The sequence below is a fragment of the Cololabis saira genome, chromosome 8 (genome assembly GCF_033807715.1).
Source record: "Cololabis saira isolate AMF1-May2022 chromosome 8, fColSai1.1, whole genome shotgun sequence".
Taxonomy (NCBI): domain Eukaryota; kingdom Metazoa; phylum Chordata; class Actinopteri; order Beloniformes; family Belonidae; genus Cololabis; species Cololabis saira.
This window is the reverse complement of record NC_084594.1, coordinates 17,718,469-17,730,869: the sequence shown is the minus strand read 5'-3', so window position 1 is coordinate 17,730,869 and position 12,401 is coordinate 17,718,469. Positions and strand designations below refer to the sequence as shown.

At 41.3% G+C, this 12,401-nt stretch overlaps 1 protein-coding gene across 3 annotated transcripts in view; it reads left to right on the top strand.

Moving 5' to 3' along the window:
• Positions 1 to 12,401, top strand: part of arhgef10la (Rho guanine nucleotide exchange factor (GEF) 10-like a) — a 164,678-nt gene that overhangs the window by 16,775 nt on the left and 135,502 nt on the right. For all 3 annotated transcript variants that reach the window (XM_061726952.1, XM_061726951.1, XM_061726950.1), the window contains exon 3: positions 3,215 to 3,242. In XM_061726952.1, the coding sequence (XP_061582936.1) occupies positions 3,215 to 3,242 (28 nt within the window). The remainder of the gene's footprint in view (positions 1 to 3,214; positions 3,243 to 12,401) is intronic.

Below are 12,401 nucleotides of genomic sequence, written 5' to 3'. Positions count from 1 at the left end.
AATTTTGCTGATTGACTGAGTTGAATTTAAATTCTTGGGCCCGGCTGTTAGCAGCAGTAGCTTCATACGTTCGTAAAATTTAAAATACACAACTTTCTCAGATGGTCAATTTGTAGCTGTCTATTTTCTAGCACCTGTAGATAGTCTGCTCCGAGTGGGTCCATAACTGCCACATGCATTTGACACGTGTCACATAAAGAGACATAGAAAGTGACAGGTTAGGAATGATGACCTCTACAGTCCTAAATATTGACCACAGTACTTCCTGCGGTGCTGTGGTAGCGCCCAACCCTCCCTCCACTTCTCCCCAGTGTGCTATTACACAGTCTGATGGCCGTGTGTAGGAAGGATGCCGTGTCACGAGAGGTAGACTTGCCCTGATTGCAACACTTTTTCCAATTGCTTTTGGAGTTGGAAGGTTTGACTTAGCTTTGAGATTTGAGACGAGTCCAGTTTGGGGTTTAAAAGCTATAATAACCAACGTAACTGAGGCTGCAGGTTGTCTGATCTATTAGCTTTATTTTTTTTAGCCTCCTAGCCTTTATTACCCCTGGAACATTGGGTATGGTCTGCAGGGCAATTCTTTATTTAGGAAAATGATTGTCTTACCTTGAGTGTGTGGTTACCACGACTATTTCATCATAAGCATTTAGAGCAGGGCTATTCAATTGGCGGCCCGCGGGCCACATGCGGCCCGCCAGGAGCTTTTATGTGGCCCCTGGTCATATTTCAAAAAAGGGGGTGTTTGTTGATTGTTGTTTTTTTTTTTTTTTTTAATAATAGGGATGCACCGAATGTTCGGCCGAAAATAGCAAAAAAAAACACTTTCGGTGTTCGGTGGAATAAGTGGGGAAAAAACCGAACAGTTAATAACAGCTAACAGATACAGGCAGACACACAGGCAGACAGACATGCCAGGAATGCGTTCACACAAAGTGCGATTTTTATTTGTAATGTGTGCAGAGAATGCATATCACATTTAAGTTTAAGATGCTTGGTAGCATTTTTTTAGTTGGTTAACGATGCATAGTGTTTGTACATGTTAATCTCTGTTGGAGATGTTTTTTACTTCGGATTTTTTGCCAGTGTTGCACAGTGTTAATGTTTGTCACATTATTATTAACCTCCGTTGTACAGAGGACTTGTTTACATCATTAGGTTTCTAGGATTGGCCTGAAATTTTTTTCATTTGAATAAGTGAGGACTTTGCATTTCAGATGGAACTTCTAAGCCTCCTATAATTCGTGATTGTTTTGTTTTGCTGATATAATGCACAGATGTTTCATTAATAAAAGAGCTTATGGTTAATATTTTGGTTGCTTATTTATAACATCAAACTGGCTACTATGGACTGAAATGCTTGTGCTCAATGCTTAATATAATATTCAAATAAGGAAATCTTGGTGGAAAGTGGTGCTTTGTCATTATGGCGTGTTTTATTAAAAGTAGGTCAATATCAATTTCATTAAGTTTGCACTATGCATGGTTTCAAAATGAACTTGCATTTAAAATAATATTTCTTTATCTGAATATTACGGTATATTTAACATTCACAATTACTAAATCTGGAGGCAATTAATACATAATTCATATGTAAACTAGATATATTCAAATGTATAATACAAATGTATTATATTTACATAAGTTTTCGTATTGAGTGCAAAATACATTTTGAAAACCCCCACATTTTCAAATTGTGCGGCCCTCTCCATACAGTCCTTTTGCAGATGTGGCCCCCGGCCGAATATAGTTGAATACCCCTGATTTAGAGGATTCCCACTATTTTGTATTTATTTTTTGCTAGAATAACGCTCTTCTTTACCTCTGATGGGCTTCAGCTCCTGGGGAGAGGACGAGGTAGAGTTATAATTAGCAATTGCGTCATGTCAACACAAGGCGCAGCACTACTTCCAGCACTGGTACAGCTGTACTCATCAGGAATGGAGCATTTATTCATTAATTCATTACTAGTATGTCCTGATAATATGTTTATTAGTAAATTAATTGGCAATATTCTTTGAGAGCTAGGCTTCAAGGGAAAAGTAATTGTTATTCATTGTGGTCCGATAAGGAATAAAGTAAATGGGAACCCTCTGAATGTGTCTGTTTATTGATTAGTGGTGTAAAGTAGGGGGCTTGGCAGGGCTAACCCAAAGTAACCTGGATATAATACTCTCAAACATAACTCTAAAGTTGCATAGATGACAAGACGTAAAAGTAAAACCTGAATGAATTACCCTCATCTACGACTCACGGACGGCTGATTTAATGCTCTGTCGCTCGTTCATCAATGCAAATAATTTTGTTATAGCGCGTTAACTGTCGAATTGCTCTAATTAGCCGTAATCCTCTCAACGTGCGCGTCAAACCCACAAACACAACAATTAAATACATCTCACTTCCCCACAGCACAATAACTCATCTCAGAAAAGCCAGTTCTGAGATATGAACTTGATGTTTATTTGCTCAGCGGAATCTGATCGATCCTCCGTGGCCGCGAGTAACTTTAAGATAGTCAAATTGTCTTCTAATCTCTGGTTGGCAGGAATTGATTGTGGCCTGAAGCGTACGGGTATCCTACAGAAGAGTTAGGTTTCTGTTTAATTGGGTGGTAATTATGAATAAGCGTAATATATATCAGGTATTTGCCACCTGGATGATGTTGCCAAACAGGCTCTGGTAATTACACGCCTTGATAAAGCAGGAGATTTAGGTCTTGGAGAGGTTCTGTTGGACAAAGTGAAGCGATTAGTTGTTAATTAAAAGGCTTTTCTGCTAAGTCTATGTGCGGTAATCCATTAAGTGGGCTGCGGAGATGCGTAGGGGAATTCTAGGAGATGATGATAATGTGCAGTGGAGGTCTGTTATGCAGTTTAGTGCTGAAGGGAGCCGGGAGTCGGAGCCGTCCCCCACCACATGACATCAGTTTGTTTGCTTGTATCCAGAAAGAATCAATGACACCCTAAAGTTGACCTCACCCGTCTTTTGCATACCTTTGCTGTGAGAAAACATTGCAATTTAGTGTTGACTGAACACAAATACCCTTTATGTGAAAGAGCTGTTTATGTTTTTGTTTGTACCATTTTAGTTTTTATCATACAAAAGCTAAAACGTTTTTTAAAATGAAAAAAAAAAAAAAAAAAAAAGTAAAGTCTGTGCTTTCTTTCCACGGGAATAGTTTGTCTAATTCTTGCCGTTTTCCTCGTCTTGACAGATGTTCCAGTTACCGAGTCACCCAGCTGGTAAGTTGTCTCTGATTCCTATCACAGCGTGGGGGGAAATTACTAAACGGCAGTGCATAAAGTAAACCCAGCGCCCCGGCGCATCAGCGTTATGTCATTACGCCTGAGATAATGCCACGCTCACTCTCCATCTCAACGCGCAGCAGCGGCTGTGAGGCGCTGTGATGTGATACTACATCTGTTTGTACAGTACTTGGATGCCGCGTGACACGTCACGTATGAAGTGATGCTGCTGCTTGGGCTGTAGAGGGAAATCACAGGGCGACGTGAGTCATCGTGACGCCTGCTGCATAAAAAGAGCCGCCTGGATGGCATGCCAGGGTTGAGGAGTAATTATTACAGGAGCCCAGTCTGCAAACGTGTAATGGTTATGTTTATCCTCCAGTTGAAAACGTAGTCGTGTCACAATACAGCTGATGTTTTGTGCTGAACGTCACAGTTTCTCCTGTTGTTCACACCCAATCTTGAACCTTTCGGCTGATAGCTGGAGCTGTTGCTTCAATACACCCCCTTACTTCTATTCCCCCCTGTGAAGTGTATCAGTCACTCCTGCGGCGAAGCGCCCCGCGTCATGATCCTGCTACAGCTGTGCTTCCCTGCAAGTTTGTTTTTGTTCTTTTCCTCCACTCATAACTGATCATTATGACCAAACAGTTTAATTTTAGAGTCGTCAGACCACAACGTGTATCCAAAACGTAAGATCTTTGTACAGCTGGAAGCTGTAAAATGTCTTTTTTCTATTGAGGTTCTGGGGCAGCCGTTTCTCTCATGTGTGACCTTTCAGTTCATGAAAGAGCTTTACTGCGAGAAGAAAAAAGAAAACTCTCTCCCTGGCTCCTGGCAGCCATCTCTACGGGCCCTTTTGTTGTGTTTCTGATGCTCATTTGCGTATTTTGGACACAGTGTGCACACGTGCTCTCAATACATGCGTGTTATTCTTGCACAGATGCACGTGGGACCTGCAGGTAGCTGGAAATAGCTCCTAAGGATTAACCAGACCTCTGAAGGTCCACGATTCTCCTTTTTCTCACATATCTCACTGGATTTCCTTTTGTTTTTTCCTTCATGATATCACGCGAAGAGACCCATGTGATGGAAGGTGTGCCTTAAAAATACAACCACAGTTAGTTTAAATGATGTCAGTTAGTCTGCCAGAAGCTTCTGATGCCAGAAAATGTGTGGGACTTTCCCTGAGCTGTTCAACGTCACAGTCGACCTCTGGTGTTGATGAAAGAAGTCAAATATACTCTGAAACAGGTCTCTTATCATTTAGATATTTTACAAATAAAATCATCAAAAAAGTCATCTAAAATAGGAAAAGTTGTCTTTTTCTAAACTGTATGTAGACTGTGTATGATTGATGCTAAATTGGGACTGGTTCTTGAAGAAACTGCTTCAAATAAATTACATTTCTTCAGTTTCATTTGTCCGGTTAATTGAATCACTAAAATTCTTTCTCGCTTTATCACTTTCAGGTGCTTTAAGCCCTTTAAAAGCTCCGTAGACAATAGAGCACTTTATTCTTTGAGTGCAAGATTGGCTCATTGGGGGGGGGTTAAGGAAAAATTTTCTCTAGATGGCATGTATGACACATGTGTAACAAATTGCATGATTGTTTAGGTGAAAAGTCACAGCTTGCTTGAGAGTTTCATGGCTGAGCCATCCCATGGAAACATTATAGTCCAGCTTATAACTCCAGGCCGAGTATAAATAAAATGACCTCAACGCTGATGCAGGTCGGCATCATCTTTCACGCGATGAAGAAGCCAGTTCGATGGCTCGGCCTCGGCGCAGTAAACGATAATGTGATAGTTTATCGATTCCCGGGAGGCAACTGCCATTTCGCCTTTGCAGCTCCTGCAGGAGGTCAGCGGTCAAAGTCACCCGCAGCTCAGCAGCCCAGGAGCTGACGGGCTGAATGAGACTGTCTTCCTGAAGGATGTTTCGCTCGGGGGCCAGCTTAAACTCAGACAGGCACCCCGGTTGGTTTCCTCAAGCGACCCGAATCAGATCAGGAAAAATGCTTTCTAGCCACGCCGCGTCTACCTCTTTTCAGTCACATCTGTGTCTGTTTATTCTAAGTAGAGCTAAAACGGGTGAAGATGAACCTCAAACAGTCTCGTGTGTATATTTTGTTAAGAGTCATCCCTCTCTAGTCTTCACATCTTACAAAATGAAGCCATGCAGGGCAGGGCTTGGGATTGATTCTTGACATTTACTACTTGATTCCGATTCTGAAGATTCAGAATTGATTATCAAGATTTTATTCAATTCCAATGTTTTTTGAGCTGTTGCATGAATGATATGACTGTGTAGTTATGCAACATGTTAATACTAGTATTATATTGAGATTCAACAGCAAGTATTGGCAGCTAATCATGGCTGTAAGGACCAATCCCCTCCCAGAATGCTGATATAACTGCTTTCAGAAACATTGTTTGGGTCAGAATTATCAAACAGATCCAGGGCAGCAAACAGAGGTATGGGCCATATGAAATTGTTTTTATTTTTTTCCCACATTTGTTTTTATTTTTTTCAATTTTCGTTTATTTTTTTCGTTTTTTAATTTTTGAAAATTTGGTTTTTAGCATTTTATGCAAATGTAACCCCAAGACAGTATATAAAGTAATGAAAAATAGAAAATTGATGCAATTATAACTGGAAACTTTAATGTTTTCATCTTTAAACATATTTAAAGGCAAAAACATGGCACCAGTTATTCTCGTTTCCAACAAAACGTTATTTTTTGGGCATAAACAAAAAAAATACCAAAAGTTGTAATGTAATGATGAAAAAAAATCGATCTTTAGACATACAAATCGATTTTTAGGAATTAATATGAAAATTGATTTAGAATCGGAAAATCAAATTTTTTTTCAACACAGGCCTAATGCAGGGGCCCTCATTTGGATGTGGCCACCTGTGCTTCTAGGAAGTGTGCGCAGAAACCTCTAGTCATGTGTGACTCCAGAGTCCGGGTTCCTGTGGGCTTTCCTGTGCTGAAACGGGGGGCCTGACGTCTGCGCTCAGGTGTCTGCCCGCTTGTGCGTGAACACGTGTCTGCAGAGTGCATGCGCCAGTCCACCAATGATTGTATATGTGCCTGATTGTGTGTGCGGGAGAGATAAAGTCAAGGCAGGTCTCGGCAATTTTTCATGCCCAGAGATTTGTGCTGAGTGCACATTTCCTCTCCGGTTCAGTCAATAGTGTCGCCTTTTAAAGAAGCACTATCAATAGCACTTTCCAGAATCTGGGTGTTAAAACCGTCAGCACATCCCCCAGATCTGTCAGCAGTTTTAAAATAATATTGCCAAAATTACTTTATGATTATTATTGCAAGAATAGATGTTTTTTTTGTCTCTTTTTTTCTTTTTTCTTCTTCTGATCTCTGCAGTGGCAGCAACTCCACCGGTTTCAGCTCCCCAGCTCCAGGCAGCATTTCTCTCCTCTCAGATTTAGGTTCATGTGCCAGCGTTTGAAGCCTGCTTTTACCTCTGACATCACCTTTTACCTCTTGACAGATAGTTTTCATTAAACCTTTTGCACAGTCTGAGCAAAGCCTACCATGACAACATGGCACCAATGTATCTTTTTTTTTTACCTTTATACCTCTAAACTTGGAGAGTATAAATTTAACTTTTTTTTGTTGTTGCTTTCCACTTTTGCCCTTGCAAAGAAACTCATTTAAGGCTCCTTGTAGAAAACGTATTTTTCCCAGCCCCTTTGTTCCAAGACCTCTCACCTCATTACACCAGCAGGCAGTTTTGTTTTTTTTTAAAGCAAAAGAAAAGAAAAAGGATGAAACTGTAAAGGCATTAGAAACCATGTTCGTCACAAAGGCACAGAGTTTCTATGTAGAATATGTCAAATATCCCTGTTTTAAATGTAAAACACAAATAAAAATACATACATACAAATACATACATTTAAAGGAGCTTGAGGCCGGATTGTGGCAGGATTTATGAAAAAAATGCGTATACATTTTAAGTTTTCTACTAATAATGTCAGGTGAAGAGTCCCAAACCCAAAAGAATGAGCCCTCTAGTGTATCTCTCCTTTGCCTTGAACAGGCTGTGTGCTGCAAAATGTGCTGCAATTCGGTCCCGAATTTCCCGCGCTGGGCTGCGGATGTGACGTCACATGACGCTGCATGTGCGTTCTCCCCGTTCTCCCGTCCCGGCTTCACTGTTGGCTGCAGTACCCCCAACAGCCGTCGTGGTGAAGGGTGGCGCTAGAGAGTCTCATTTCTTAAAATGAGCCTGAAGCTCCTATAATTTATAGTGTTTATTATACATTAAAACAAAGAAAATCCTCAATTTTGTCTTTAACAGTTATCCAATTCATATTTGTATGTATCTGTATGAGTATTTTGTTATTTTTTCTACTCATATATGTTATATAGTTTTTAAAATTCTTTCTTTGTATAAATTAAAAAAAAAACAAAACCTAAAATTCTGGAGGTGGTGCAGACCTCTCAGAGAGCTTTTTATCAAACATGTGTCATCAGGCACCAAGTTACAAATGTCATGAACCCAGATTTTACTCTCAGCAGAACACGGACAACATACCAGACGTTTAAACCAAGGCTTAATCGTTTCATGAAACATAGTAGCTTTTGAATTTAAAGAGGACCTATTATGAAAAACACGTTTTTTCTTGCTTTAACATATATAAAGTGGTCTCCCCTCAGCCTGCCAACTCAGAGAAGGAGGAAAGCAACCAGATTCTGCAGTGTCTGTACAGCCGCCCGGATGAGCCGTCCAGTGTGATGTGGCTTCTACGAGCCGTTCAGATTCTGCTCCCTTTCGTTACGTAACAAAAATGCGATTTACATAGGTTGGCCTCCGATGCGTGAAACCACGCCCACAACTAACTCCGCCGGCCGGAGCTTCCGCCGTTTTTCCGTAGCGGTGTATCGCGTTATTCAGGCAGCCAATCAGCACAGTGCCTCATTATCATAGCCCCGCCCACTCAGAATCCGCATAGAGAGTGAGGTTAGAGAATGGGAAGATGGCTCAGAGGCGGAATTTCTAATTTATTTAGCAAAAACAATCAAAAGCTTGTTTTTAATACATTTAAGGCCTGTTTAAAATGGGTATTAGATTCCATAATAGGTCCCCTTTAATAGAGCAGCAGCATGTTTTTCAAAAAGAGTCGGGACTTGTGCAACAGACGGCTGGAAAAATAAGTGGTAATGGGAAAAAAACCAACAACTGGAGGAACATCTTGCCAACAATTAGGTTAACTGGTATCAGGGCGGTGAGATGATTGTCACTCACCGATTTGCAAAAAACATCTGTGTCGACAAAGTATGAAACAATTTCAGAATTTCAGAATCAGCATGAAATTATGAAGACTTTGGATATTTTACAATCAACATATGATAACATGATTCATGGAGAAAGAAGATGGAGAAATTTCTTACACAATGATCCTTGGCTCTGTGGGGATTATGTGATGGAGGATTTTCCACATCATTGAATTCTCTTTTTATGCACATTTCACACAACATTTAATCTTTTTCACAATTGCTGTTGCCTGATATCTTGAGTAGTAACGCCAAGCATTGTGGATATCCTTCAGTTAGTCTTCATGGAGCACAAACGGAGGACAAACGGAGCTCCAGCATTGTCAACACAGTCCTTGCACAGTTATAGCAGCCGTCCCCAAGAGATTCAGGTGGGCAGGACAGGTAAGAGCCCTGGCGTCGTTGCCGAGGGGAACAGATGGAATTGGAGATTTGCATTCAGGCAGCTCCTGCAGCAGGCTGCGCTCCTCGCCGGGCCGGGCCATTTGCATCGACAAATGATTCCCGTCTCCCTCCTTGAGCTATATGACTCACTAGGGTTTATAGGCTCAGATAAGTGTTGCAGGGGTGTGCAGAGATATGCCTGGATCGATAGCTGCGTTGCTCAAATCCATCAAACTTGATGTGAATGCGTGCAGTCAGCCAGACAAGCTGTGTGTCGGCATTGTTGTGGAGCGGCCGCGGCTTTTGTGAGGCAATCTTAACGACAAAGATCAGTTTGTCGTGAGAAGCGTTCTGACAGATAGTTCTGTTTCTTGTTTTTATGTGGGTGGAGATGGGTTTTGTCCTTCCGATGGAGACGGATGATCCCGCTCCACGGAGAATGCATCATGGTAATAGTATGCAGCGTTTTGGAGTTTGACACCTCTGCAAAACCAAACGACTTCTATCATCTGCTGGAAGATGGCTCGCTGGCACACCGTTACATCTCCCTCCAGATGGAAGGACATGCAATGCACACAAGTGAAACAGCGACTGTATTTTTTTAGAGCATTTTACAGTTTAGAAAACTAGACCAACACATCTTCTAAAGCTGTTACGAGCAGAAGCCAAGACAGTCTACAGAATGACAAACCTTTTCTTCTCTCATAGTAAAGTGGGGGGAAAGCTTTCCTTTTTGGTTTCTAAAAGTAGTTAACATACTGTACACTTGGTTGTTGCTTAATGACCCTTAATTTTACTGCTCAAATATTTGTATAGCTCTCTAAAAGAGCCTCTAAAGTGCTGGAATTTTGGCCCATTCCTGACAGATCTGGTGGGGCTGACTCTAATTTGCCCACAGATGTTTTGTTTGTGGGCCTGAGGTCTGGGATTTGTGGATACCTTTTAATATGATGTCCTTAAGCCATTCATTTGGAGGTATGACTGGGGGTCATTGTCTGTTTGGCTTGATGTTGGTTCAGTAAATCCACATAATCTTCGCTCCTCTTGACGCCATCTATCTATATACGTGGCCCCAACACACGATGCTCATACTTCGTGGTTGGAATGGTGCTCTGACACCTGCAAGCCTCCACTTTTATCACTGAAAATAACAGTGACCATCATGATGTGATGTGGATCAACACGGTGGACGATGACGTTTTCTTCCCGGTTTCAGCCAACATCTCTACAAGGTCTGACTTGTCCTGGGGTTCATTTGCACATTTCACTCCAAAGCATGCTAGTCACCTGGATGAATCAGCTGTCTCCTTCCTGAGCAGTATTATACATGTGTGCATATTATTATTATTATTATTATTATTATTATTATTATTAGTTTACACTTCTTCCTACTCCCTTTTGCACATGTAAATTAAGATATCAAGTGTTAAAGTATGACATTCTTTGTTTTGTTGTTTTGTTTTCTTATCTTAACTTGAATTGTTGTTTTTTACATGTACAAAATCAAATCAAATGAAATCAAATTATTTGAAGTGGACATTCAGGCATCTGGACATTGGATGGAAGGATGAAGCAGACTTGTGAAGCTTCACTGTCCTTTTCGCCATTGACTGATTGATTTCTTTATATATTTTTTTGTGCAATGAGGCCCTTACGTTTGAAATATAATATAATTAATATATTTATAATATAATATAATTGATATAAAATACATAAAATACATTCACTGATGCACCTGCAATTAATTCGGATGATCCAGGCGGCCTATCAGAAGCCTCTAACGTCAAAACATCATCGAGTGGAGTTCTCCAAACTGTTCAAAGCCACAATCGACTTAATGTAACGTTTGCCAACTTTTGAATTTAAGAGAGTAATAATAATGATAATAATAATTAATAATAATAATAAATTCCCTCTTTCAATATTCAGACATTTTGCAAAGAAAAATATTCTAAAACTAGAATGGTTTCGCCAATTAAGTCAGATATGGAGGAAAAAAGCTTATTTCCTTAATCCCCCCCCCCCCAAAGTTGCAATTGTTTGACCTTAACTGTAACTAATTTTGTTGAGGTCTACATATTAACCTGTATAAAAATGTGAAAACGCAGCGGTCTGGCCTGATGGATCCTTTTTGTTCACTAAAATGTACTTATCCTTCTTCTCTATATTCCTTATGCCACAAACTACCTGCCCCCAAAGAGAGCAACACCACACCCCTGGGTGTGGTGTTGCTCTCTTTTTCTTTCTTCTTTTTTTCTGGAGACATGTCCTGTGGTCTTTTCTTTCTGGATCATAAGACCCGGTTCACCCGACGCTGGACCCCCCCCAGTGAAAGCTAATGGCTTGCAAGGCAGTTGCATACAGACTGTTGTACCTCCATTGTTGTTAAATGGGAAGTGAAAGTCTGCAGGGCGTCTGCAGGGCGTCTGCAGGGCGTCTGCAGGGCGTCTGCAGGGCGTCTGCAGGGCGTCTGCAGGGCGTCTGCAGGGCGTCTGCAGGGCGTGTGCAGGGCGTCTGCAGGGCGTCTGCAGGGCGTCTGCAGGGCGTCTGCAAATCACAGCATTTGGGGCACATATCTTGCTTGCATGTCTTCTTTGTCTTAATATTTTCCATATCTCTGTAATTGGCCGCTGCGGGCAATGCACTTATTTGATGCAAAGAAGGAGGGCAGATTTAATTAGAGAACGGGACTCTCCTCCGTGCCGGATGCTGTCATGCTATCAGTCATGTGGGGGAGGACCGGAAAAAAGAAGCAGAAAAAAATCACTGGCAGCGTCAACACGGGCAGTGATAGCTGTGTCAACAAGATTTTCCCCTGTGATGTTACGGAGTCTGTCTCCGACGGCTGGTTGGGGGCATGTTTTCATTCGAGAAGCCAACATTGATCACAGCGAGCTGGAGGTGTGGCAGACAACGATATGACAGAGAACAGAGAACAAATTAACTTGAGATTGCGTCTTTTTTTCTTCTCTCTTTTAAGAAATTACGTAACGGCTTAAAACTTTGTTTTGATCGATACCTGTTGTTGGGACGGCTCTTAATAACTAAGCTTTGGCTCATCTGATTTCACAACAGCATCATCTTGGGAGAGAAAGTTTGAGCCACAGAGTCAGATCAGGTGCATTGCTTAAAGGGGACCTATTATGGCTTCTAATACCTATTTTAAACAGGCCTTGAATGTCTTAAAAACAAGCTTTTGATTGTTTTAGCTAAATAAACTAGAAATTCAGCCTCTGAGCCATGTCTGCAGCCTCCCAGTCTCTAACCTCATTATCTATGCGGGATTCTGAGTGGGCGGGCTATGATAATGAGGCACTGTGCTGATTGGCTGCCTGAATGACACGATACACCGCTACGAAAAAATGGCGGAAGCTCCGGCCGACGGAGTTAGTTGTGGGCGTGGTTTGACGCATCGGAGGCCAACCTATGTAAATCGCATTTTGGTTACGTAACGAAAGGGAGCAGAA